Raw genomic sequence first — 27452 nt, 5'->3', positions numbered from 1 at the left:
GGGGAAAGTCACGTGGGGCACACAACAGCTGCCGCCAGTCAATGTAAATCCGCGGCCATCTGCAGGGATATCACTCACGAATTATTACTGCGACAAATGAAACAAATAAAGGAGAATGTACACATGCCACATAATTTTATTAGCTTAGTGTATGCCTCTACATTTGTGAACTGTTACACAATAAAAGGTGTCACTGAAGTGTGGGATTCTCGGTAATCTTGTACTTTTTGCCCTTTACAATTGCGTCTATGTTCGGAGTAATCGTTCTTGCGCATTTTAGGCGCAGCGTGCAGTTTAAATTTCCATCAGACAATGCGATTCTCAGGCGCGTCTTGTTACATTTCAGTTGTTCACAAACATACGTGGAACCGAACATTGATATTATTGTAGCCGCCAGTTTGTGCAAACGAGGAAATCTATCCTGAGGGAAGTGTCTGTAGAATTCCAAAATGTTTTTCTTGTTCTGAAATTTGTCTCTGTATTCTCTGTCACACTGCAGGTCAATAATTTCTTGCTGCAGCTCAGGACGAATCTCTTAAATATTCGCTGAATATGGAGAGAACAGATCAAAATCACTCTCTAGTGCTGTCAGATCTTGAAAGCGCTGATCAACTAAACTATGTGAATAACGTTCACAGACTTTGTGAACATCTTGCATGGATGATAATTTAGGAAAATGAGCTAGGTTTCCTGTTTCCAGCTGACTCACCCAAAGTGTCAATTTCATTTTAAAAGCTCGTATTCGATCTATGAAATGAGTAATTAGCAGATCTTTACCTTGTAGTAAAATGTTCAAAGCATTCAGATGGCTAGTTAAATCTGCTAATAACGCGAGATCACATTCAAACGTGCGCGCGCATTTCCCCTCCCTCCCCTACCTCCCTACTCCGCGACCTTGCAGCTGCTCGCGTGCAAGTGCCTGAGCAGACGCGAGTACTCGCGCTCAAAACCGGCCAGTTGTTAAGCCCTGCCGTAGAATATCGCTGGTATCGAGAGGTTGAGTTGAGGTGCCGTAATGGTTGCGTAGTTCAAGTACCATTACAACTTGTGGAGTAACGCCTGGGGCATTGAGCCTCTTAGACATAAGAGCTGTAAGAATAAAAAAATATCTGTACCTCACCGAGAAGTATGAGAAGGCTGGACGTGAGGTGCAGCGACTGCAGTGAGGAAATGTCTTTCCGCAGGACTGATCACGGTGCCGGCGGGCGGGGGCGGCACCTTCCTGGGGGGCTACCTGGTGAAGCGGCTCAGCCTGCACTGCGCCGGCATCATCAAGCTGTGCGTGGCAGCCACGCTGGTGGCCGCCGGCTTCACCGCCTGCTTCTTCCTCACCTGCCCCAACCTGCGCTACGCAGGCATCACCGCGCCCTACGCTGCAGACAGGTCAGTCCTACTATCGACATGCGTCTTCCTCAGAAGCCCCAACCTGCGATATGCCGGCATCACTACACCCTATGCTGCCGACAGTTCAGCCCCCAGGCATAACTACCTTACTTCTTCCTCATCTGCCCCAACCTGCGCCGTATGTTTCAAAAGGTCAGGTCACTGTGTGTACCTCCATAGTACTCACTGCTTCTTCCTTAGCTGTCCCAACCTGCTTTATGCTTGCATCACCGTGCCCTATACCACAGACAGGTGAGTCCACTGCACATACTTACCCATCACCTACTTCTTCCTCAGTGCCCCAACCTTTGCTACGCCTGATGCGGCCCGCCACGAATTCCTTTCCTGTGCTAACCTCTTCATCTCAGAGTAGCACTTGCAACCTACGTCCTCAATTATTTGCTTGACGTATTCCAATCTCTGTCTTCCTCTACAGTTCTTGCCCTCTACAGCTCCCTCTAGTACCATGCAAGTCATTCCCTCATGTATTAGCAGATGTCCTATCATCCTGTCCCTTCTCCTTATCAGTAGTCCGCCCCCGGTAGCTGAGTGGTCAGCGTGACAGACTGTCAATCCAAAGGGCCCGGGTTCGATTCCCGGCTGGGTCGGAGATTTTCTCCGCTCAGGGACTGGGTGTTGTGTTGTCCTAATCATCATCATTTCATCCCCATCGACGCGCAGGTCGCCGAAGTGGCGTCAAATCGAAAGACCTGCACCAGGCGAACGGTCTACCCGACGGGAGGCCCTAGCCACACGACATTTCATTTCCTTATCAGTGTTTCCCACATATTCATTTCCTCTCCGATTCTGCATAGAACCTCCTCATTCCTTACCTTATCAGTCCACCTAATTTTCAACATTCGTCTATAGCACCACATCTCAAATGCTTCGATTCTCTTCTGTTCCGGTTTTCCCACAGTCCATGTTTCACTACCATACAATGCTGCACTCCAGACGTACATCCTCAGAAATTTCTTCCTCAAATTAAGGCCGGTATTTGATATTAATCGACTTCACTTGGCCAGAAATGCCTTTTTTGCCATAGCGAGTCTGCTTTTGATGTCCTCCTTGCTCCGTCCGTCATTGGTTATTTTACTGCCTAGGTAGCAGAATTCCTTAACTTCATTGACTTCGTGACCATCAATCCTGATGTTAAGTTTCTCGCTGTTCTCATTTCTACTACTTCTCATTACCTTCGTCTTTCTGCGATTTACTCTCAAACCATACTGTGTACTCATTAGACTGTTCATTCCGTTCAGCAGATCATTTAATTCTTCTTCACTTTCACTCAGGATAGCAATGTCATCAGCGAATCGTATCATTGATATCCTTTCACCTCGTATTTTAATTCCACTCCTGAACCTTTATTTGTTTCCATCATTGCTTCCTCGATGTACAGATTGAAGAGTAGGGGCGAAAGGCTACAGCCTTGTCTTACACCCTTCTTAATACGAGCACTTCGTTCTTGATCGTCCACTCTTATTATTCCCTCTTGGTTGTTGTACATATTGTATATGACCCGTCTCTCCCTATAGCTTACCCCTACTTTTTTCAGAATCTCGAACAGCTTGCACCATTTTATATTGTCGAACGCTTTTTCCAGGTCGACAAATCCTATGAAAGTGTCTTGATTTTTCTTTAGCCTTGCTTCCATTATTAGCCGTAACGTCAGAATTGCCTCTCTTGTCCCTTTACTTTTCCTAAAGCCAATCTGATCGTCACCTAGCGCATTCTCAATTTTCTTTTCCATTCTTCTGTATATTATTCTTGTAAGCAGCTTCGATGCATGAGCTGTTAAGCTGATTGTGCGATAATTCTCGCACTTGTCACCTCTTGCCGTTTTCGTAATTGTGTGGATGATGCTTTTCCGAAAGTCAGATGGTATGTCGCCAGACTCATATATTCTACACACCAACGTGAATAGTCGTTTTGTTGCCACTTCCCCCAATGATTTTAGAAATTCTGATGGAATGTTATCTATCCCTTCTGCCTTATTTGACCGTAAGTCCTCCAAAGCTCTTTTAAATTCCGATTCTAATACTCGATCCCCTGTCTCTTCTAAATCGACTCCTGTTTCTTCTTCTATCACATCAGACAAATCTTCACCCTCATAGAGGCTTTCAATGTATTCTTTCCACCTATCTGCTCTCTCCTCTGCATTTAACAGTGGAATTCCCGTTGCACTCTTAATGTTACCACCGTTGCTTTTAATGTCACCAAAGGCTGTTTTGACTTTCCTGTATGCTGAGTCTGTCCTTCCGACAATCATATCTTTTTCGATGTCTTCACATTTTTCCCGCAGCCATTTCGTCTTAGCTTCCCTGCACTTCCCATTTATTTCATTCCTCAGCGACTTGTATTTCTGTATTCCTGATTTTCCCGGAACATGTTTGTACGTCCTCCTTTCATCAATCAACTGAAGTATTTCTTCTGTTACCCATGGTTTCTTCGCAGCTACCTTCTTTGTACCTATGTTTTCCTTCCCAACTTCTGTGATGGCCCTTTTTAGAGATGTCCATTCCTCTTCAACTGTACTGCCTACTGCGCTATTCCTTATTGCTGTATCTATAGCGTTAGAGAACTTCAAACGTATCTCGTCATTCCTTAGTACTTCCGTATCCCACTTCTTTGCGTATTGATTCTTCCTGACTAATGTCTTGAACTTCAGCCTACTCTTCATCACTACTATATTGTGATCTGAGTCTATATCTGCTCCTGGGTACGCCTTACAATCCAGTATCTGATTTCGGAATCTCTGTCTGACCATGATGTAATTTAATTGGAATCTTCCCGTATCTCCCGGCCTTTTCCAAGTATACCTCCTCCTCTTGTGATTCTTGAACAGGGTATTCGCTATTACTAGCTGAAACTTGTTACAGAACTCAATTAGTCTTTCTCCTCTTTCATTCCTTGTCCCAAGCCCATAGTCTCCTGTAACCTTTTCTTCTACTCCTTCCCCTACAACTGCATTCCAGTCGCCCATGACTATTAGAGTTTCGTCCCCCTTTACATACTGCATTACCCATTCAATATCCTCATACTCTTTCTCTATCTGTTCATCTTCAGCTTGCGACGTCGGCATGTATACCTGAACTATCGTTGTCGGTGTTGGTCTGCTGTCGATTCTGATTAGAACAACCCGGTCACTGAACTGTTCACAGTAACACACCCTCTGCCCTACCTTCCTATTCATAACGAATCCTACACCTGTTATACCATTTTCTGCTGCTGTTGATATTACCCGATACTCATCTGACCAGAAATCCTTGTCTTCCTTCCACTTCACTTCACTGACCCCTACTATATCTAGATTGAGCCTTTGCATTTCCCTTTTCAGATTTTCTAGTTTCCCTACCACGTTCAAGCTTCTGACATTCCACGCCCCGACTCGTAGAACGTTATCCTTTCGTTGATTATTCAATCTTTTTCTCATGGTAACCTCCCCCTTGGCAGTCCCCTCCCGGAGATCCGAGTGGGGGACTATTCCGGAATCTTTTGCCAATGGAGAGATCATCATGATACTTCTTCAATTACAGGCCACATGTCCTGTGGATACACGTTACGTGTCTTTAATGCAGTGGTTTCCATTGCCTTCTGCATCCTCATGTCGTTGATCATTGCTGATTCTTCCGCCTTTAGGAGCAATTTCCCACTCCTAGGACAAGAGAGTGCCCTGAACCTCTATCCCCTCCTCCGCCCTCTTTGACAAGGCCGTTGGCAGAATGAGGCTGACTTCTTATGCCGGAAGTCTTCGGCTGCCAATGCTGATTATTTATCAAAATTTAGGCAGTGGCGGGGATCGAACCCGGGACCGAAGACGTTTTGATTATGAATCAAAGACGCTACCCCCACTTTTTTTTAATCTCATTTTTTGTTCGTTTTCGTTCGTCGTATCTGCTCGGGGCGGACGTCGCAAGACACCCACTTCCGTTCATCGTTGATCCATTAACTCAGTTTTTTTTTTATTACAGAGGGCAGCTAACCCTCTGACCGAACACGCTGAATTACCGTGTCGGCAACCCTAGGCCACGGGTCCCATGTTGTGAACAGTGTAGCTAAGTATAATATGGTGAAATATGATCAAACTGCCGAAGGGCACTGATATATTGCACACGAGCGTTTATCACCAGTTCTAGACGCCTTGAACTTTATTGAGAAAAAGCTTTCAGGATATCACCGCTGTAATCAACGACTGGAGATATAATCGTTTGTACATGTTTCATTTGCTGGTCGAAAGGGAAGAGCTTTATATATTTTTGTAGGGAATGGAAAGACGCTGTTGACTTCTTGCGATTTGTGGGCTCTGAGCACTATGGGACTCAACTGCTGTGGTTATCAGTCCCCTAGAACTTAGAACTACTTAAACCTAACTAACCTAAGGACATCACACACATCCATGCCCGAGGCAGGATTCGAACCTGCGACCGTAGCAGTCGCACGGTTCCGGACTGCGCGCCTAGAACTGCGAGACCACCGCGGCCGGCTTGCGATTTGTAGTTACACCTATGTGCCCAGGAGAGCGCCACTGCCGTTAGGAAAATTGAGGAGGCAAGGAAGACGAGGATTAACGCTGTGAATGGAGGGTGAATGGAAAATGCAATGGCAAGAGCAATGGCCACGAAACATAGTAAACCAGATTCGATGTTCAATGAATTACATCGCTTTCATAGGTCCCGTTGCTAAATTGGTGACTTCCTGTTTGTTCCGATTTTTCGACGTCCGGTGACAGAACTGAAATGTACCCTGTACTGTGATACGGATTTTCCACATTACATAGCCGAATAATATAGAAACATTTAAATTCCCACGTCCCACCTGGTCTCCATCTCTCCACCCTCCTTACCCTCTCCCGAGGTGGCTTCCACCAGCTCCCCCTCCCTGATGATGTCCTCCTCCCCTCCATCTACCCCTCCTATCAACTTTGATCCTCCCCCCCCCCCACCTCCTGTGGCCTTTCCTTTAGGCACCCTCCCTCCCTCCTTTCCCTTCCCTTCTCTTTCCTTTCCCCCCTCCCTCCTCCTCTCTCCCCCGGGCTTCCCCTCCCCCTTCCTCCCTCCCCCTCTCTGCCCATGGCATCTCTGCTCTCCCCTCTCGCTCTCCCACTCCCCTTCCTCCTCCTCCTCTCTTGGCAGGTCCCCGCCATTTTTTGTATTGTCTGTGTCACCTCTATATCGTATTATTGTACCCCTTAAGGCTGCAGAGCAGCGTATTATGCTGCTGCCAGCCCGCCTTGTATGAGGTGCTTAAAATTACAATAAAGAAAAAAAAAAGTAAACATTTAAATTGCGGAAGGGAGATTGTTGTGGTCTACCGCAGTGATTCGAACCAGGAGAGAAGATTACAAAGAACAGTCGGTCGGTAACTTGCAGATTATAAAAAGGAAAAAAAAAAAACTGTTGTTGGAGTATTAGCATCTATGAGGTCTGACTGGGTGTCACTACCAGGAAACAGCAGGTATTGGGATTCGAGTCTACAGTGGTACAAAGTTTTAATTTGGCACAAGTGTTCGAAAAAAGACATCTAGCCATAGGAAACAAAAACCGAGAAACCATACCCGGTAAGAGACAGTGCGATCGAGCTGGTGTAGTTAGGACGTATGCTGCCAGGCAAGTTACAAGTTTCCCACAAGCAGTGCAATCAGAGTCTCACAGAACATCGTGGAAAAATGCCATTTTGCTTCTCATTTCAGAAGAGTTCTGAGCAGTGCGTGATTAATGATAATGATGGTGGTTACTCATCTCATTGAGCATAATAAAATACCCAGGAATTATTGTAGACAGCCTATCATTTAAGGAACATCTGCAAATGATTGAAGATATACTGAAAACACAAAACATCATCCAAAAACTGAGATGTCAATTCAGAATTCTTTTCTTCGCATACCGTTTTTCTCTCTAGATGGTTATTGCATTCCAACCTGCCCGGATATTCTGCATACAGAAAAAGCGGTAGATGCGTAGTTCAATACTACCGTGAAACTGACACTAATTGTTATGCCCACGCTGCATTTTAGTATATGTAGAGGGAAATGAAACAATAAGAAAGGGTTCTGAAAAGGGAAACAGAGAGAAGATGCCGTATTTGACAGTAGCGAATAAACAAACGAAATCTAACATTTGCAGGAACATAAGCGTGGTTTTCCTTGCACCGAACAACCGCATATATCAGCCGAGAAGAATTATATAGCGTAATTAAAAGTTTCCTTCGCCGGGGTAAGAAGACGCTGACGAAATTGAGTCTATTAAACCGGCAGTACGGAGCTGCTAAGTTCCCAGTGACAGATGCGGCCTAAGAATAACACGAGACTAAATTAAAGTCATAAACCAAAGGAGCCACCATTGTCGCATACGGAATTAAAGCAGGCCTCTCCAGGTATTGTACCAGCCGGGGCGCGCAGCGTGCCACGCAATCTGCATTAAACAGCCATATTTTCCGGGCCAACCCGGGGATAATTTCCGACAATTTCCACCGCAATCTACGTAAGAAAACACACAACTCGACCACTCTCGCTATGCAGATTTCGTTAATAAATTAAACGAGACAGACTTATCAGTTCTGTAGAAGATTGCAGTAAGAAGCAAATTTTTTTTTTTTTTTTTTTTTTTTTTACTTGATAGATGTACTAAGAGGGATGAAATCTGGAATGGGGTATCATGTGTGGATATTAAAGTGTCGACACTATTGGTAATCGCTCATCAATTGAATGTGGTTTCTTGTGAGTTCTGCGAACGTGAGTACATTGTACAAAGGGGAATCAAAAAGTTTCCGTTTGAGGCTGTTGTAGGGCTGCTAGGTTTTAAAACAAAAAAATACGGGATGTTTTGGAAGTGATGACCAAAATAGCCCCATCGCGACATTATCAGCATGATTTACCTTTACGAGGCAGTTATAGACAATTGCACACAAACGTGAACACAAATAATGAGTGTTTCCCGAAACGTTTGCTTATTGGCTGCTTTTACAAAACAGGTTGAGAATTAACGAGAATTCGCCATTGTAGTTGGTACTTAAAAATAATTAAAACTATTTTCAAAGCATTACGGTATTATTCGTATTTACTGTAATGTTTAATTACAGCAACTTTCATTGTTAATGAAGGAACGACAACCTTTGCGTGATACGGAAATGTTAGTGTAAATAAATAAATAAAACTTCCTGGCAGATTACAACTGTGTGGCGGACCGAGACACGAATTCGGGACCTTTGCTGGCTGGCTCTGAGCACTATGGGACTTAACATCTGAGGTCATCAGTCCCGGACCTTTGCCTTTCGCGGGGAAGTGTTCTACCAACTGAGCTACCCAAGCACGACTCACGCCCCGTCCTCACAGCTTTAATTCCGCTAGTACCTCGTCTCCTACGTTCCAAACTTCACAGAAGCTCTCCTGCGAACCATGCAGAACTAGCACTCCTGGAAGAAAGGATGCCGGCCGCGGTGGTCTAGCGGTTCTAGGCGCGCAGTCCGAAACCGCGCGACTGCTACGGTCGCAGGTTCGAATCCTGCCTCGGGCATGGATGTGTGTGATGTCCTTAGGTTAGTTAGGTTTAAGTAGTTCTAAGTTCTAGGGGACTGATGACCTCAGAAGTTAAGTCCCATTTGAACCATTTGAAGAAAGGATATTGCGAAGGCATGCCTTAGCCACAGCCTGGGGGATGTTCCTAGAATGAAATTTTCACTCTACAGCGGAGTGTACGCTGATGTGGAACTTCCTGGCAGATTAAAACTGTGTGCCGAACCGAGACTCGAACTCGGGACCTTTGCCTTTCGCGGGCAGCGCACACTCCGCTGTAGAGTGAAAATTTCATTCTAGAAATAAGTAAAACTTTGTGAAACATGAGGGGAAGTAATATCAAACACGTCAAAAACGTGAGATGGGTGAAATACGGGAAACCCCGTAAAATATGGCTCAAAATGGCTCTGAGCACTATGGGACTTAACATCTGAGTTTATCAGTCCCCTAGAACTTAGAACTACTTAAACCTAACTAACCTAAGGACATCACACACACCCATGCCCGAGGTAGGATTCGAACCTGCGTCCGTAGCGGTCGCTCGGTTCCAGACTGTAGCGCCTAGAACCGCTCGGTCACTCCGGCCGGCCCGTAAAATTTGGGAAACCTGTCGAAAATATAAGAGAAAAGTGCGTAAAATACGAGAGATCCCTTAAATATGAGAGTCATGGCCATCCTAGGACGTTGCTGCGATGTATATACAACATAGCGAGACTCCGATGCGGGTATATAAGCACAGACATGCAGTCCAGAGATTAGTGTCGCATTCGTGTCTTTCCGACGTGTGTGTGGCAAATGGTAAACGTGAACTATGGCGGCATTATTACCAAATGCGTCCAAACAGAAACAAGCTGCTGTTATTTCTAGGCTAACGCAGGACAGACACTAGCAGACATCTATATCTACATACGTACTCCGCAAGCTCAGTACGGTGCGTGCCTGAGGGTACACTGTGCCACTGCGAGTCATTTTCTGTCCTATACCAACCGCAAATAGAGCAAGTGGAAGAAAAACTGTCTATATGCCTCCATACAAGACATATTTTCTCTTATCGTCGTGATCCTTGCGCGAAATGTACGTCTGCGGCAGAAGAATCGTTCTGCAGCCACCTTCAGATGGCGGTCCTCTAAATTATTTCGGTAGTGTTCCTCGAAAATAAAGTCGCCTTTCTGTCCAGAGATTCCCATTTGAGTTCCCAAAGCATGTCTGTGATGATACGTGCGTGTTGTTCGAACCTACCGGTAGCAAATCTAACAGCCCGCTGTCTCCATAACCCGTACACGTCCATCCGCTCAATACAACTTGAAGCGAGACTCGTCCGACCAGGCAACATGTTTCCACTCATCGTCAGGCGAGGCGTAAAGCTTTCTGTCACGCAGTCATCAAGGGTACACGAGTGGGCCTTCGGCTCCGAAAGCCCATATCGATGAGTTTTCGTTGAATGGTTCGCACGCTGACTCTCGTTGATGGCCCAGCATTGGAATCTGCAGCAATTTGCGGAGGGGTCGCACTTCCGTCACGTTGAACGATTCTCTTCAGTCGTCGTTGGTCCCGTTCTTGCAGGATCTTTTTCGGGCCGCAGCGATGTCGGAGATTTGATGTTTTACCGGATATTCACGATACTGCCCGCCGTCCATGTGGAGCACGTATTGGTCTCAACGCGGACTTCTAGTACTCAGCCACAGACAATTGATTTCGTCAGAGTGTACGGGCCTGAAGATGACGTTGACGCAACGTCGAAACTAGTAGCCAAATAAATATAAAATCTTAACTACAGCTGGAGGAGTTTCATTTTTAATATAAATCGTGAAACAGTCATACGGAAAAATTCCCACTTCATCACTACCTCGGAGATTCTGTGTCCCATCGCTCGCGCACCGACTATAACACCACGTTCAAAGTCACTTAAATCTTGATAACCTGCCATTATAACAGCAGTAACCGATCTAACAATTGCGCCAGACACTCGTTGTCTTATATAGGCGCTGCCATGTTCTGGCTGTTTACGTATCTCTGTATTTGAATACTCCTGCCTGTACCAGTTTGTAAATTTTTGGTAAGATCTTATGGGACCAAATTGCTTAGGTCATGGGCCCCTAAGCTTACGCGCTACTTAATCTAACTTAAACTAACCTACGCTATGGACAACACACATACTCATTCCCGAGGGAGGACTCGAGCCTCCGACGGGGGATCCACGCGGACCGTGACAAGACGCCCCAGACCGCGCGGCTACCCCGCGCGGCTCTTCCAGTTTCTTTGGCGCTTCAGTGTAAAAATGCGATAGTAGTTACGCAAGTGTTTTCATAAGTTATTATAAACAGTATATCTTTGCAAAAGTCAGTGAAAATTTCGGTGGCCTCTATTGAACGCGAGAGTGCGAAAAACAGATGTTAACAAAAAATGTGTATGATGCGAGCAATGTACTGATATTCCATTTAAACCGAGCATTTCACACACGAATTCGTAAGCAGTAAAAAATAGACATGAGTCCACAGAATACCATGTGACGAAAGCAGTTTCTATTTCATATGAAACAAACATCGAGTATAGATTTAAGTGTCAGGAAGTCGTTTCTGAAAGTATTTGTATGGAGTGTAGCCATGTACGGAAGTGAAACGTGGACGATAAATAGTTTAGACAAGAAGAGTATAGAAGCTTTCGAAATGTGGTGCTACAGAAGAATGCTGAAGATTAGATGGGTAGATCACATAACTAATGAGGAGGTATTGAATATAATTGTAGAGAAGAGAAATTTGTGGTACAACTTGACTAGAAGAGGGGATCGGTTGGTAGGGCATATTCTGAAGCATCAAGGTATCACCAGTTTAGTATTGGAGGGCAGCGTGGACGGTAAAAATCGTAGAGGGAGACCAAGAGATGAATACACTAAACAGATTCAGAACGATGTAGGTTGCAGTAGGTACTGGGAGATGAAGAAGGTTGCACAGGATAGAGTAGCATGGAGAGCTGCATCAAACCAGTCTCTGGAATGAAGACCACAACAACAACATGAAACAAAAAGAAATATGGAATAATATACCTCGCCGAATATTACGGATCAGAGCAAAACTTAAGCAGATTACGAGCCTCATATTTACGTAGCAGTTCAAAGAGTGCAATTCGCACAAGAAGGTCATAATCGGGAACATAATTTCCACTTGTAACAGAAAGGCGATCGAAATTGCAATATTGGGTTTTACAAATAAATACACTTTACCGTCAGACAATTAGGTCCCCCCGTAGAGTAATGATAATGTGTGTGAAATCTTATGGGACCCCGTAGAGTATATGTGAAAATATTATCATCCAGTACTCGTATATCGAAAAGCAGTAATATGGATTTCCGCGCCATACTTCTCATATTCAAAGTTCACTGCCACGCCACTTGGAGCGCTGGTGTCTTCTTTCGAAATGTGGTGCTACAGAAGAATGCTGAAGATTAGATGGGTAGATCACATAACTAATGAGGAGGTATTGAATATAATTGTAGAGAAGAGAAATTTGTGGTACAACTTGACTAGAAGAGGGGATCGGTTGGTAGGGCATATTCTGAAGCATCAAGGTATCACCAGTTTAGTATTGGAGGGCAGCGTGGACGGTAAAAATCGTAGAGGGAGACCAAGAGATGAATACACTAAACAGATTCAGAACGATGTAGGTTGCAGTATACTGCTTTACAGTGTGGACAAGCCTCCGAACTACACGTCCCGTGGTGAGGCGTGGACGTACGACACCTTGTAATCTATTCATGGTTTCACCGTCTTTCAGCCACTTTCCATACATGTTTTCCACACTTGCACTTAAATATCCGGTCAGCTTCGCTGTTTCCGAGAAGCTCCTTCCCAGGCGCCAGGCCTGTATAACGATCCGCCCTCTATCAAAGTCATGTACGTCAGTGCAGTTACCCGTTTGCATGCCACCCGTATCTTCGCTAGAATGATCCGCCATTCGCCTCTGCTCCGCTTATATACTTTCCTTGCAGCGCCGTTTGCTCTCCACGCAACTAGGCGTCATTCAGAGTCATAGCGGGCAGTGCTCATATTGTTTTGGTCGTATTTTTTTGGTTCATCAGTGTAAAAAAGAAACTTTCGAAAATACACACATCAAAAAAAGTTTTGCATCACCCCGGTTCCTAGAACTCCTGAAGATAGACGTTGCCTGTGGATATTGTATGACAGACACAGTCCCTTTGGCTGTTCAGATATGTCACTAAACCCGCCCAAAGATGTAAACAACCATGCATGAGCAGCGCCTGTTAGACGGAAGGGGTCCGACAGCTGATCAATTCCAGTCATTCGACCAGGAAGGACGTACACGGCTTATGTTGTCTGTAGGTTAACCATGCCCAGACGATCAATACCGCGGTTCGATCTCGTCCGCATTGTTACTTTGTGCCAGGAAGGGCTCTCAACAAGGGAAGTATCCAGGCGTCTCGGTGTGAACCAAAGCGATGTTGTTCGGAAACGGAGGAGATACAGAGAGACAGGAACTGTCGATGACATGCCTCGCTCAGGCCGCCCAAGGGCTGCTACTGCAGTGAATGACCGCTGCCTAAGGGTTATGGCTCGGAGGAACCCTGACAGCAACGCCACCATGTTGAATAATGCTTTTTGCGCAGCCACAGGGCGTCGTGTTACAACTGTGCGCAATGAGCCGCATGATGCGCAACTTCACTCCCGACGTCCATGGCGAGGTCCATCTTTGAAACCACGACATCATGCACCGCGGTACAGATGGGCTCAACAACATGCCGAATGGACCGCTCAGGATTGGCATCACTTTCTCTTCACCGACGAGTGTCGCATGTGCCTGCAACCAGAGATTCGTTGGAGGCAACCCGGTCAGGCTGGACGCCTTATACACACTGTCCAGCGAGTGCAGCAAGGTGGAGGTTCCCTGCTGTCTTGGGGTGGCATTATGTGGGGCCGACGTACGCCGCTGGTGGTCATGGAAGGCGCCGTAACGTCTATACGATACGTGAATGCCATCCTCCGACCGATAGTGCAACCATATCGGCAGCATATTGGCGAGGCGTTCATCTTCATGGAAGACAATTCACGCCCCCATACACATCTTGTGAATGACTTCCTTCAGGATAACGACATCGCTCGACTAGAGTGGCCAGCGTGTTCTCCAGACATGAACGATATTGAATATGCCTGTTATAGATTGAAAAGGACTGTTTATGGACGACGTGACCCACCAACCACTGTGAGGGATCTACACCGAATCGCCTGTGAGTAGTGGTACAATCTGGACCGACAATGCCTTGATGAACTTGTGGATAGTCTGCCACGCCGAATACAGGCGTGCATTAGTGCAAGAGGACGTGCTACAGGGTATTAGAGGTACCGTTGTGTACAGCAGTCTGAACCACCACCTCTGAAGGTCTCGCTGTATGGTAGTACAACATTCAATGTGCTGTTTCGTGAGCAATAAAAAGGGCGGAAATGATTATGTCGATCTCTAATCCAATTTTCTGTACAGGATCTGGAGCTCTCGGAACCGAGGTGATGCAAAACTTTTTTTTGAGGTGTGTGTATAAATAAGCAGTGGATCAAACAGGTCGTTCTTTTCCTAGACGTGGCGCAACGAAAGCTCAAAGAACAGGTGCTATGAATAGCATCAGCTCTACAAGTAAACTTAGTTAGCGCCGAAGGAGGTGGCGCAGTGCGAAGATTCTGGATTGCCATAGGAGTCAGTAAGGGGGAGGGGGGAGGCAACTGCGGGGCACTTGCCGCCCATCATCTTGTCCCCTCGGTATCTGGAGTTGAGGGCTTTTATTCGTATGTTAAGTGGATAACCATCAGTTCTCTGCGATATAATAAATTTACGATATTTTAATGAAAAGTGACGATTTGAGATCCGTGGTTGTGATATTATAAGGTTTTAATTGAAACAGCAACCAGCCACAAGTGTGGTTTAAAACCAGACCGATTTCGGATTTCTTACAAATCCGTTGTCAGGTCGTTGCTACGGTTTTCGTTCCTGTCTATCTAGTGCAGCAAACTTTTAACGAATACAAATCGAGGTCCCAGCAAGAAAACAACGAAAGCTGTAACAACCATCTGAAGATGGAAGAAATCAGTAACCGGGCAACGTTTGATTCAACTTGTGGCTGGTTGCTCTTTCGATCATAAACCTTATGTAATAACTTTTTTGTGTTACCTATAATATTTAGTTCTTATGATTTGATATGTCTCGAAACAAATTTATATATTTAAAAAAACACAAAAATTTTAAAATCTACACCACCTGCAGAGCTCCACAACAAGAAGTGTGCCCTCTTAAGGGAGTGACGAAACCTGTGTGCGATTGTACCGTTCATCATGGGAAAAACGCAGGAACAGAACGTACAAACATACCACATGAAACAATTTCTTACGCAACGTGTATACAGTTGGGCATGTTTTCATACCGCATATTTTTTCCAAAACAGAATGTATGGACTATTATAAGGATTCAGTTTGATCAACTGTAGCTTCATTCGAAGTTTCCAGTTTGGCCTGTGTATTCAGTGGTCAGCTCTGCGGCAGCTTTAGCTGAAAACTCAAAAACATCAACAGCGGTGTGTAGGTTGGAAAAGTCTGCGTGTCCGCAACTGCAGATTAGGTTTCAGTACTCAATTTTTACAGAAATCAGATAACTGTTATAAGAATCGGAGTACATGGAAAGGAAACAGAAATTGAAAAAGAAGTGACTCACGGCTTGTAGCCAGTCCCTGATGTTATTCAGTCGTAACACTGAAAAGTAATAAAAGAAACCAAGGAGATATTTGCAAATGGAGTTAAAATTCAGGGTCAAGAAATTAAAGGGTAACACCATTGTAACGGTCTAAAAGGAGGCGTTTTCTTTACTTTCTATCTTTTTTTGAGGGGGGGAGGGGGTACAGAAATAATACTTGGGTAGTTATTCAGCATATATTTAAATATATTATAAAAAATGTTTGTCTGAAAATATCACGAAATGGCTACACTGCAGCAAGGCATTTTGAATTTGAGGCGATATGCGGCACGCACCATAGCTGGTGCCAACTGGAATCTGAGGAAAAAAAATCTGTGTAATCTACATGAGTGTAAGTTAGTGAACCACGAAGGGAATTTAGAAATATTGATTTTTGTGTAATTGACCAGTGTTTGAATAAAATCGTTCAATTTTCACCAATAAAGGACAGTCGTTTGTTAATAAATATGGTTTAAATTACCAATCGAAAATCCCCTATGTGGCTCAATTGAAAAGTTAAATTGCCGTTCTGAAAAATCATATTTCGAGAACAACGCGTGTGAAGTTTTGAAATGTGTTACAGACATGAACAAATGACAAAATTCTTCTTTTAGACAATTCTTCACCATTAATCTGCTACGCCAGGACAGACCTGTCATACTTTTGCAGTTGCCATCGAAATCATATCCACTAGTTTATCATAGAAAGTTTGAAATATCGGTCGTGGCAGTTCCATGAACGCACAAAACAAATTGCCCGCATCTCGTGGTCGTGCGGTAGCGTTCTCGCTTCCCACGCCCGGGTTCCCAGGTTCGATTCCCGGCGGGGTCAGGGATTTTCTCGGCCTCGTGATGGCTGGGTGTTGTGTGCTGTCCTTAGGTTAGTTAGGTTTAAATAGTTCTAAGTTCTAGAGGACTGATGACCATAGATGTTAAGTCCCATAGTGCTCAGAGCTACAGTCCTGGAAATGGAAAAAAAGAACACATTGACACCGGTGTGTCAGACCCACCATACTTGCTCCGGACACTGCGAGAGGGCTGTACAAGCAATGATCACACGCACGGCACAGCGGACACACCAGGACCCGCGGTGTTGGCCGTCGAATGGCGCTAGCTGCGCAGCATTTGTGCACCGCCGCCGTCAGTGTCAGCCAGTTTGCCGTGGCATACGGAGCTCCATCGCAGTCTTTAACACTGGTAGCATGCCGCGACAGCGTGGACGTGAACCGTATGTGCAGTTGACGGACTTTGAGCGAGGGCGTATAGTGGGCATTCGGAAGGCCGGGTGGACGTACCGCCGAATTGCACAACACGTGGGGCGTGAGGTCTCCACAGTACATCGATGTTGTCGCCAGTGGTCGGCGGAAAGTGTACGTGCCCGTCGACCTGGGACCGGACCGCAGCGACGCACGGATGCACGCCAAGACCGTAGGATCCTACGCAGTGCCGTAGGGGACCGCACCGCCACTTCCCAGCAAATTAGGGACACTGTTGCTCCTGGGGTATCGGCGAAGACCATTCGCAACCGTCTCCATGAAGCTGGGCTACGGTCCCGCACACCGTTAGGCCGTCTTCCGCTCACGCCCCAACATCGTGCAGCCCGCCTCCAGTGGTGTCGCGACAGGCGTGAATGGAGGGACGAATGGAGACGTGTCGTCTTCAGCGATGAGAGTCGCTTCTGCCTTGGTGCCAATGATGGTCGTATGCGTGTTTGGCGCCGTGCAGGTGAGCGCCACAATCAGGACTGCATACGACCGAGGCACACAGGGCCAACACCCGGCATCATGGTGTGGGGAGCGATCTCTTACACTGGCCGTACACCACTGGTGATCGTCGAGGGGACACTGAATAGTGCACGGTACATCCAAACCGTCATCGAACCCATCGTTCTACCATTCCTAGACCGGCAAGGGAACTTGCTGTTCCAACAGGACAATGCACGTCCGCATGTATCCCGTGCCACCCAACGTGCTCGCGAAGGTGTAAGTCAACTACCCTGGCCAGCAAGATCTCCGGATCTGTCCCCCATTGAGCATGTTTGGGACTGGATGAAGCGTCGTCTCACGCGGTCTGCACGTCCAGCACGAACGCTGGTCCAACTGAGGCGCCAGGTGGAAATGGCATGGCAAGCCGTTCCACAGGACTACATCCAGCATCTCTACGATCGTCTCCATGGGAGCCTGCATTGCTGCGAAAGGTGGATATACACTGTACTAGTGCCGACATTGTGCATGCTCTGTTGCCTGTGTCTATGTGCCTGTGGTTCTGTCAGTGTGATCATGTGATGTATCTGCCGCCAGGAATGTGTCAATAAAGTTTCCCCTTCCTGGGACAATGAATTCACGGTGTTCTTATTTCAATTTCCAGGAGTGTATTTTGAACCATTTTGAACCACAAAACAATTTCGTTTAGGTCTACTGCAAACAGGCGCAATTCAGGGATTTCATATGCGTTCCGTATAAACTTGTTACATGGTATAACAGCATATGGGCAATTTGGACAAGCAATAATTACTGGAAAGTCTTAGTCTCCAGGACTTCGTTCCTGCAGCGAGTTGAGAAGTAACAGAGAAAGCGACAAGAAAATTTTTAACCCTGCAGCTCAATCCTTATTTCACACCAAAATCCTGGTCACTGTCTTTTGATTTCTTAGCGGAGGCACTGACTTCCGAACTGCTTTAGGCCTCATATGTACTCTTTGTAAGCTTTGATGACATACTGCTTCGACGCCGCGTTGGGTACGATGTACCTTCTCTGTCCGAGTACATTTTATTACCACTCATTCTTATTTGAAAGGCAAAACTATATACTACAAGATCACAAAAAAACTATCAAAAGTTAATACTGTACACAAAAATCAAGATTCGAAGCGAAAGAACGTCTTTTTCGTTTACGTTCTGACGTTTCAGACGCCAGGCTAACGTATTATTACTTTGAAATGCTTCTAATTGTACCCGGACACTACATGGGGTATCGAGCTGGCGCAGGTAGGCCGTTATGGGTCATAGGAAGCGCTAGAGGAGCAGCTCGGAATTCTATAGAACAGTTTTTTTTTTCATGGATTAGACTTTTTGCCTCATTTTCTAGGTTCAAATCGTGTTTTAAGGCAATAAAAATGATTTGTTAAAAATTTAACGGTGGTGACCGTCTAGGTTTGCTAGTGACACTAATTCTGTCATAGACTGGAAAGGACTTGGAAGAGTAGTTGAACAGAATGGATAGGGTCCTGAAAAGAGGCTATAAGATGAACGTGAACAAAACGAGAACAAGGGTGATAGGTTGTAGTCTAGTTGAGTCAGGTGTCGGTGGGAAAATTAGATAAGGAACTCGTAGAAGGAGTTTTTGTATTTGGGGAGCAAAATAAATGTCGACGGCAAAGTAGAGAGGATTTGCAATGGAAACTGGCAGTACCAAGAACAATATTTATAATGAAGGGAAATTTGTTGAAATCGAATGGTAACTTCTACATCTACATCTACATCTATACTCCGCAAGCCACCCGACGGTGTGTGGCAGAGGGTACCTTGAGTACCTCTATTGGTTCTCCCTTCTATTCCAGTCTCATATAGTTCGTGGAAAGAAAGATTGTCGGTATGCATCTGTGTGGGCTCTAAACTCTCTCATTTTATCCTCATGGTCTCTTCGCGAGATATACGTAGGAGGGAGCAATATACTGCTTGACTCCTCGGTGAAGGTATGTTCTCGAAACAACAAAAGCCCGTACCGAGCTACTGAGCGTCTCTCTTGCAGAGTCTTCCACTGGAGTTTATCTATCATCCCTGTAACGCTTTCGCGATTACTAAATGATCGTGTAACGAAGCAAGCTGCTCTCCATTGGATCTTCCCTATCTCTTCTATCAACCCCGTCTGATACGGATCCCACACCGGTGAACAGTATTCAAGCAGTGGGTGAACAAGCATACTGTAACGTACTTCCTTTGTTTTCGGACTGCATTTCCTTAGGATTCCTCCAATGAATCTCAGTCTAGCATATGCTCTACCGACGATTATTTTTATATGGTCATTCCATTTTAAATCACTCCTAATGCCTACTCACAAATAATTTATGGAATTAACTGCTTCCAGTTGCTGACCTGCTATTTTGTAGCTAAATGATAAAGGATCTTCCTTTCTATGTATTCGCAGCACATTACACTTGTCTACATTGAGATTCAATTGCCATTCCCTGCACCATGCGTCAATTCGCTGCAGATTCTCCTGCATTTCAGTACAATTTTCCATTGTTACAACCTCTCAATACACTACAGCATCATCCGCAAAAAGCGTCATTGAACTTCCGATGTTATCCACAAGGTCATTTATATATATTGAAAATAGCAACGGTCCTACGCCACTCCCCTGCGGCACACCTGAAATCACTCTTACTTAGGAAGACTTCTCTTCATTGAGAATGACATGCTGCGTTCTGTTATCTAGGAACCCTTCAATCCAATCACACAATTGGTCTGATAGTCCATACACTCTTACTTTATTAATAGATATATCATTACTCTGTAACTGGAGACCACGAGAATGTTTAAAACCAAAACACTCAGAAAATACTCCTAAATGATTTCCGAAATCTTTTCTAAAGGTCTGGAGTGTAGCTGTGTACGGAAGATAAACGACGACAATAAATAGTTCAGACAAGAAGAAAATAGATTATTTTAAAAAGTTCTGCTTCGGGAGAATGTTGAAAATTGCATGAGTATTTTGGATAACTGACAACGAAGTACTGATAGAAATTGGATAAAAGAGAAATTTATGACTCATCTTCTCTAACAGAAGGGGTTGATTGATAGGAAACATTCTGAGACTTTCAAATAACTTCCGGGAATTCAGCCAGGTAACACTTTCAGCGAACGCCGATATTTCGGCGGGAGAACACCCCGCCATTTTCAAGGCAAACTGCAACGGACAGGCGGCGTACATGCAAATTTAAAACCTCGGTTCTCGGACTGAAGCAGGAAAGATAACACACCACACACACTGAACACTAGTGCCACCAAAGATGACCAAAGTCAGAGCTATCGATAGTGAGACTGTGAATTCGCTGGTGAGGTAGAATTGACTCTGTCCCTCTGTTTTTTGACAAGGGAGAGACCCGGATTCCAAACCGAGTTTAAACAGAAACCTCCATCTCTGTTAACGAGGTTGCTCGCTAATTTAATCTCAACTGCCTCCCTAATAACACTGTCCCAATAGCTGGACGTGCATGCCAATATCTCGGTGTTATTATATAACATGGGGTGACCAGTATCCAAGCAATGTTCGGCAATAGCAGATCTATTTGGCTGCTGTAATCGTGTGTGCCGTTTATGCTCAGTACATCGGTCCTCCACGGTCCTGATAGTTTGACCAATATATGCCATGCCGCAGCTACAAGGAATCAGATATACACCCGCCTTACGCAGTCCAAGATCATCCTTAACAGAACTCAAAAGAGCTCTAATTTTAGGTGGAAGTCGGAAAACACATTTCACATCGCATTTCCGTAAAATACGACCGATCTTGTTGGACGTGTTTCCTACGTAAAGCAAAAAGGCAGTAGACTTAGGTGTTGACTCAGAATTATCATCCATCACCCGATGTACAGTTGGTCGATATAATAACACCGAGATATTGGCATGCACGTCCAGCTATTGGGACAGTGTTATTATGGAGGCAGTTGAGATTAAATTAGCGAGCAACCTCGTTAACAGGGGTGGAGGTTTCTGTTTAAACTATGTTTGGAATCCGGCTCTCTCCCTTTTCAAAAAACAGAGGGACAGAGTCAATGCTACCTCACCAGCGAATTCACAGTCTCACTATCGATAGCTCTGACTTTGGTCATCTTTGGTGGCGCTAGTGTTCAGTGTGTGTGTTATCTTTCCTGCTTCAGTCCGAGAACCGAGGTTTTAAATTTGCATGTACGCCGCCTGTCCGTTGCAGTTTGCCTTGAAAATGGCGGGGTGTTCTCCCGCCGAAATATCGGCGTTCGCTGAAAGTGTTACCTGGCTGAATTCCCGGAAGTTATTTGAAAGTTGTATACGCCAGGAGAAACCCAGGTCTCACATTCTGAGACTGTTTCGTCATTTTGGTTACGGAGGGAAGTGTGAGAGTAAAAATTGGAGAGGGAGACCAAGCGTCAAACAATAAGCAGGTTTAAATATATGTAGCTAACAGTAGTCGTATAGAGATGAAGAAGCTTGCGTAGTTTGAATAGCGTGGAGAGCTGCCACATGGCAGTCTTCGGACTTAAAATCACAACAATAACACCAATGAGCTTTAGAGCGAAATACCGCCATCAGTCGCTGATTTCTTCTGCGCACGCATATCATTTCCGCTGACGTGTGCGCGTCACATTCAATGCGGTCCCACCGACAACTCGACCCCGAAGGCCATAAAACGCTCGCGCAGTCACGGCCGTCGCAGACTACACCAGCAAGGCCGAGACTGGACGGCTCCCTGCTGGGAAGACGACGCATCCGCTATCAGCGCCCCGGAGCTCCCCTCCTATCTTTACGGCGGTTCGTGTCGCGACGTCGGGCGTTTATTAAATTCCTCGGCCGGCGTCCAGCCGGCGCTCATTTCGCGCGGGGCTCAGAGGTATCTGGCGACCTGGAGCGCCGCCAAGTGGCGGAGTTGTGAACCACGCTCCGCTGAAACTCTACACTGTACACTGCCTGTACTACTATCACCAGAAAGAATGTACAAGGAGTATGCAAAGATGGTACGTACTTACGCTGCTTAATGACCTATCACTCATATGTCAGTCTTGAGCAAAAGGCTTGAAAGCATCAGCACCTTGCAACCCACCTACCCATTCTCAGCACCTAATGTGGCTTTCCACTCTTTTGTAACAACTTCTTTATAGCAACCACCATCCCGTTAGGGATCTCGTCGTTTGCATCCTTATTGCCACTAGTATCAAACGGATGAAGACTGAACTCAACACCTTCATACATGATTTCCATCTGGATATACTCCTTGTTACTGAAACACACCTTGTTTGCTATCGGACTGACCGGCCATCACATTTGCTGCAGCTGATTTGAGCCCTAACCAACCACTCCTTGAGGCCGACCTCCGCAAGCTGACGCCATTTGACAAGCTTATTATTGGGGCTGATCTCAATGCCAAACAGCCAGCGTGGCATTCTCGTGTCGCCAATCCCAAGGGTCTCCTCCTCCTTAAGCTGGAAGATACCTTGGCACTGTCTGTCTATGGCCTACACACCCCTACACACTTACCAGTACGCCCCAACTGCCAGCCGGATGTTTTTGGATGTGGCCATTTTTAAACACGTTGCTGCTCAGTTTTCTTTGGAAACAGTAAATGACCTAACTTCTGACCATGACCCAGTCCTTCTACACCTTCCCGATGTTGCATTGTCCTTTGACGTCTGTTCTATTGTCACAGTTACTGATTGGTCCAAATTTGCAAGTATCCTCAACAACAGCACCCAGCTGGACCTAGACCTGACGACCACTGCCAATCTTATGCATGCGGTTGACTACCTCACCGTGAAAATCCAGTGAGCGGTAAAAGTCTCTACTTCCCACTTTCCTAGGGCGCTGACCCCACCGGATGATTTCTCTCCACTTTTGAGTGAACTGAAAATCCAAAAGAACCACTGCCGGTGGAAGCAATACTGTGACCCTCGGGACAAGCGTCGCATGAAGCATCTCCAATGGGAGTTCTGTCGCCCCTTAGCGGATTGAAAATTGGTACAGCGGGAGGATAGGATGTCCACCTTTCTCCTCCAACATAAATCAGACTGGGCTGTCGTCCGAGCCCTGCGTTGTACCATCTTGCAGACCCACCACTCCATCCAGATGGCCACTGGTCTTACGTATGATACTCTCCATGTGGTGGAGACCCTGGCTGATGCCTTTGAGGCCCAAATCCAGCTCCTCGTCCTGGACCCCAAGCCAGATGAACTCCGGGATGACCAAGATATTAGCCCCTCGCCTTACATCCACAGCAGAAGTGCTCCGAATCCTCCAGAGGAAATGAGGTAATTCGGCCCCCAGCCTGGAGGGGATCATCAACGAACATCTCTGTCGGCTACCGCGATAGCCCCTAGTCCTTTTCACCAGGATATTGAACTGTTGTCTTCAGAGTGGCCTTTTCCCTCCACAATGGAAACAGGCAAAGCTTATTGCGATCCCAAAGCCTTCTAAAGACCCTATGGTAACTACCAACAACAGGCTCATCAGCCTTTTGAACACCATGGCGAAGGTCCTGGAGTCTCTCATACCCTACCACATTTCCCAGCCTCTGGCAGCAGCCGGGACGATCTGTCTGAAACAGTCTGGGCTTACCTCCCACCTGTCCACTGAACTGAAAGTTCACCAGATCATGGGGCACATCAGCAAGGGTTCTAATTCCAGCATGTAGACAGCAGCGGTCTTCTTGGGCGTGCAGAATACTTGCGATAAGATTTGGCAGGACAAATTGGTGTATAAGATGCTGACACAAACGCCCATCCCTGACATCTACATTAAGATCATGGATGATTTCCTTCACCAGAGGACCTTCTTCGTTGCTCAGCGAGGAATGCGCTCCAGTGTACGCCACATGTCAATGGGTACCCCTAAGGGCTCTGTGCTGTCCCCTCTTCTGTTGAATATCTATGTCAATGACATGCCCATAATCCGTCACTGCCATCTGGTTCAATATGCTGATGGCACAGCACTTTGTATGACCGGCCGCAATCCTGATCAACTCATTGCTCGCCTCCAAAGGCAAGTGGATGCAACAGTCACTCCAGTAAAATGGCCCTCAATGCCGCTAAAAACATGACTGTGTATTTCATTAAATGGCACGCTATACTCCGAAACAACATCTCAGTCGGGGGTGTCCGGGTCCCGTGGGCCCAAGCTACCAAGTATCTCAGGGTCTGGTTGGATAAGAAACTTTACTTCCACTGCCACACAGAATACGTCACCCATAAAGGGTTAAAGTTGACAAAGGCCTTGTACCCGATCTTCTCCAGCCAAGAGCTGAATTTAGATAGCAAGCTCCAGCTGCATCACTCCGTTGTCCTACCCTCACTAACATATTGTTCCTCTGCGTGGGCCATGATTAGTAAGCCCCATTCCTCTCACCATCCTGGAGGACTCGGATTCAGGCTATGACTGACGATAGGTCCAAGACGACTACGTTTTTCTGTCCGTTTTCATACAGTCACTAACTGTGGCCTGTTCTCGTCCAGCCACTTTCTTCTTTGATGATAAAGTTGGTGCATTACTGCACTCCTCCTCTGTACTTCCACCATAGGAGGAAGCCACACCTTCAACGTGACGATCCAGTGTCTACAGAATAAAGTTGTCAGGTGGAGTCTTCATGCCCCTCCGCTCACCAGGATTGTCACTCTCCATGAGGAGACAAATACGGCCGTAAGACTTGTTGCCAACTATACAGTAAAGTGGATGCCCTCCGTGACACAGTCACAGGACTACACACCATCGGCACCACAGATCTATGGTGCTGGCACCGCCACCCGGTTCCTCTCACCATCCTGGAGGACTCGGATTCAGGCTATGACTGACGATAGGCCCAAGACGACTACGTTTTTCTGTCCATTTTCATACAGTCACTAGCTGTGGCCTGTTCTCGTCCAGCCACTTTCTTCTTTGATGATAAAGTTGGTGCATTACTGCACCCCTACTCTGTACTTCCACCATAGGAGGAAGCCACACCTTCAACGTGCCATGCTCAGCTGTTATTCAGCTGTCGCTTTGAGTCTCCTCTCACTTGTCCACCGAGACAGTTGGACCAGATCTGAACCGGTGACACTGTGTATTAGTAACTGGCCACATATTAAAAAAAAACCTCTATATTTCCCCTTACCATCTGTGCCCATCCTGTCTGCATCTCCCCCACCCTCACCTACCTTGGTGTCTCCAGTGACCTTCACCTCACCTGGATTCTTCATCTCCGCTCTATCCAATCCAAAGCCCACAACTGCCTCCGACTCCTTAAACTCCTCTCTGGTCATCCAGGACGGTTGAACCCCTCTACCATCCTCCACACCTACAAATCATTAATCCGTCCCATGTTCTGTTATGCCAGCTCTACCTGGATATCCGCCACCCCCTCCCCCCCCTCCCACCCCCAATTCTATAAGTCCGTCCAGATCCTCGAGTGTCATGCACTCCACCTCTAGTGCCCTGCACTCCGCCTCACCTTCCGTATATGCCTCCCATCCCCCATGCGGATCCTCTACTACCTGATTCCTTTCCCCCATCTGCTCCTTTTCCTCGAATATATCCGAGTCCTCTACACCTCCCGCCAACTTGATCCCCCTCATCCCCTTGTTGATCCTCTCCTCTCCAACCCCACCCTCTGCCCTGCCTTCACCATTGTGTCCTCCCTACCCTCCACCTCTACACCCTTCATCTCCTTTCCCAAGGTGGCTTCCATTGACTCCCCCTCCCATTTTATGCCCTCTCTCCCTCCATTTATCCCTTCTATCAACTCTGATCCTCACCTCCCCCTCCATCCCTCTGTCCTTTTCTCGGGCTCCCTCTTCCCCCCCTTCCATCCTGTTTTTTTCCTGCCTATGCTCTCTCTGACTCCCTTCTCTCACCCGAGTCCTTTTACTCTCCCCTCCACTGCCTTTCCCACTCCTTCTCGCATCCACCCTGCCCCCCCTCCCTTTTCTGTGTCCTCTCCCTCCATTGACATCTCCCATTTTTCTTTTCCTCTCCTCCCCCTCTTTTCCCCCCTCATCGGTCCAGGTCCTCAACCCCCCCTCCTCATCTGCCGCTTTGTCTGCTTCCCCTGTGAGCGTTGCGAACAGCCACCATACTGTCACTAGTTGTGTTTTTTTATCTCGTGTGAACAGAAACCAGACTATTGCCATGTTTTTTAATTGTGCCTGTCTACTTACTGTGTGTCTTCATTCACATCGTGAATGCCATGTTTTTATATTTTAAATTCCACAAGTTTCCGCTATCTTAGTTTTTTACAACGTCTCCGTTTTATTGCCTGTTTTTCGTGTTTGTTTATATTCTCATTATGTTTTTTAAATTTTCTGTATGCTGTAGAGCAGCATATTACGCTGCTGCCAGCCCCCCCCCTTTCAGGGGGAATTGAAATGCAATAAAGAAAAAAAAAAAACTCCTTTGTATCATCGGGCAATTTCCAGCACCTCCCTCTCCCGGATGTTGAACTTCGCTGAGACGTCTACCCTTCTTTCCAACTGTAACCTGACCTTGTTCCCCCCCTCTCCAGGGCCCCCCTTTTCCTCTCCCCGTCTTCTCCTAGAGCAGATATTCCTCCTTCCTCCCTGACTCCCTGCACTCCCTCCTTGACTGTTTCCCTCCCACATCCTTCCCCTCCCAGCCATCTTCGGCGTCCCTCCCCCCCTCCCATCTCCCCCCTCTCCCTCTCTTCTTCATTTCTCCCTTGTCTCCATGCCCCTGGCAGATCCATTCAGTTTGCTCATCATCATCAGTGTGCTACTTCATTGTTGTGTTTGGTGCTGTTCTCCTGTGACATCAAGAGCTGTGATTTTAGCTGTGCGCTGGACTTGTACATGATGTTACTGTCATGTGCTACACTGTCTGTCAATACTTTTATGTTCTGGCCATACTTCGTCTTGTGTTCTTTTAAGTGTCCCAGTGTGTGTTTTGTTTTTTAAATGGGTTTTTACGTTTTTTATCTTCATTTTACAGTCACCCCTTTTCTGTCTGTTCTCTTCCATAATGTTCCCCCTTTTTATATCTATGTATGCCATATTTTCTCCTTATGTTATTTTATATGTCTTCTATTATATAATTAATGTCTTTTGGCTGAAGAGCAGTGCATATGCTGCTTCCAGCCCACCACAGATGGGGCATTGAA

At 46.2% G+C, this 27452-nt stretch overlaps 1 protein-coding gene across 1 annotated transcript in view; it reads left to right on the top strand.

The window, feature by feature from the left end:
• Positions 1–27452, top strand: part of LOC126237477 (solute carrier organic anion transporter family member 4A1) — a 1087525-nt gene that overhangs the window by 1011180 nt on the left and 48893 nt on the right. The window contains exon 10 of the mRNA XM_049947621.1: positions 1185–1383. Coding sequence (XP_049803578.1) covers positions 1185–1383 — 199 coding nt within the window. The remainder of the gene's footprint in view (positions 1–1184; positions 1384–27452) is intronic.

Source organism: Schistocerca nitens, chromosome 2, assembly GCF_023898315.1.
Source record: "Schistocerca nitens isolate TAMUIC-IGC-003100 chromosome 2, iqSchNite1.1, whole genome shotgun sequence".
Lineage (NCBI taxonomy): Eukaryota > Metazoa > Arthropoda > Insecta > Orthoptera > Acrididae > Schistocerca > Schistocerca nitens.
Note: the sequence above shows the minus strand (reverse complement) of the source record. Positions and strands in the feature narration are given on the sequence as shown.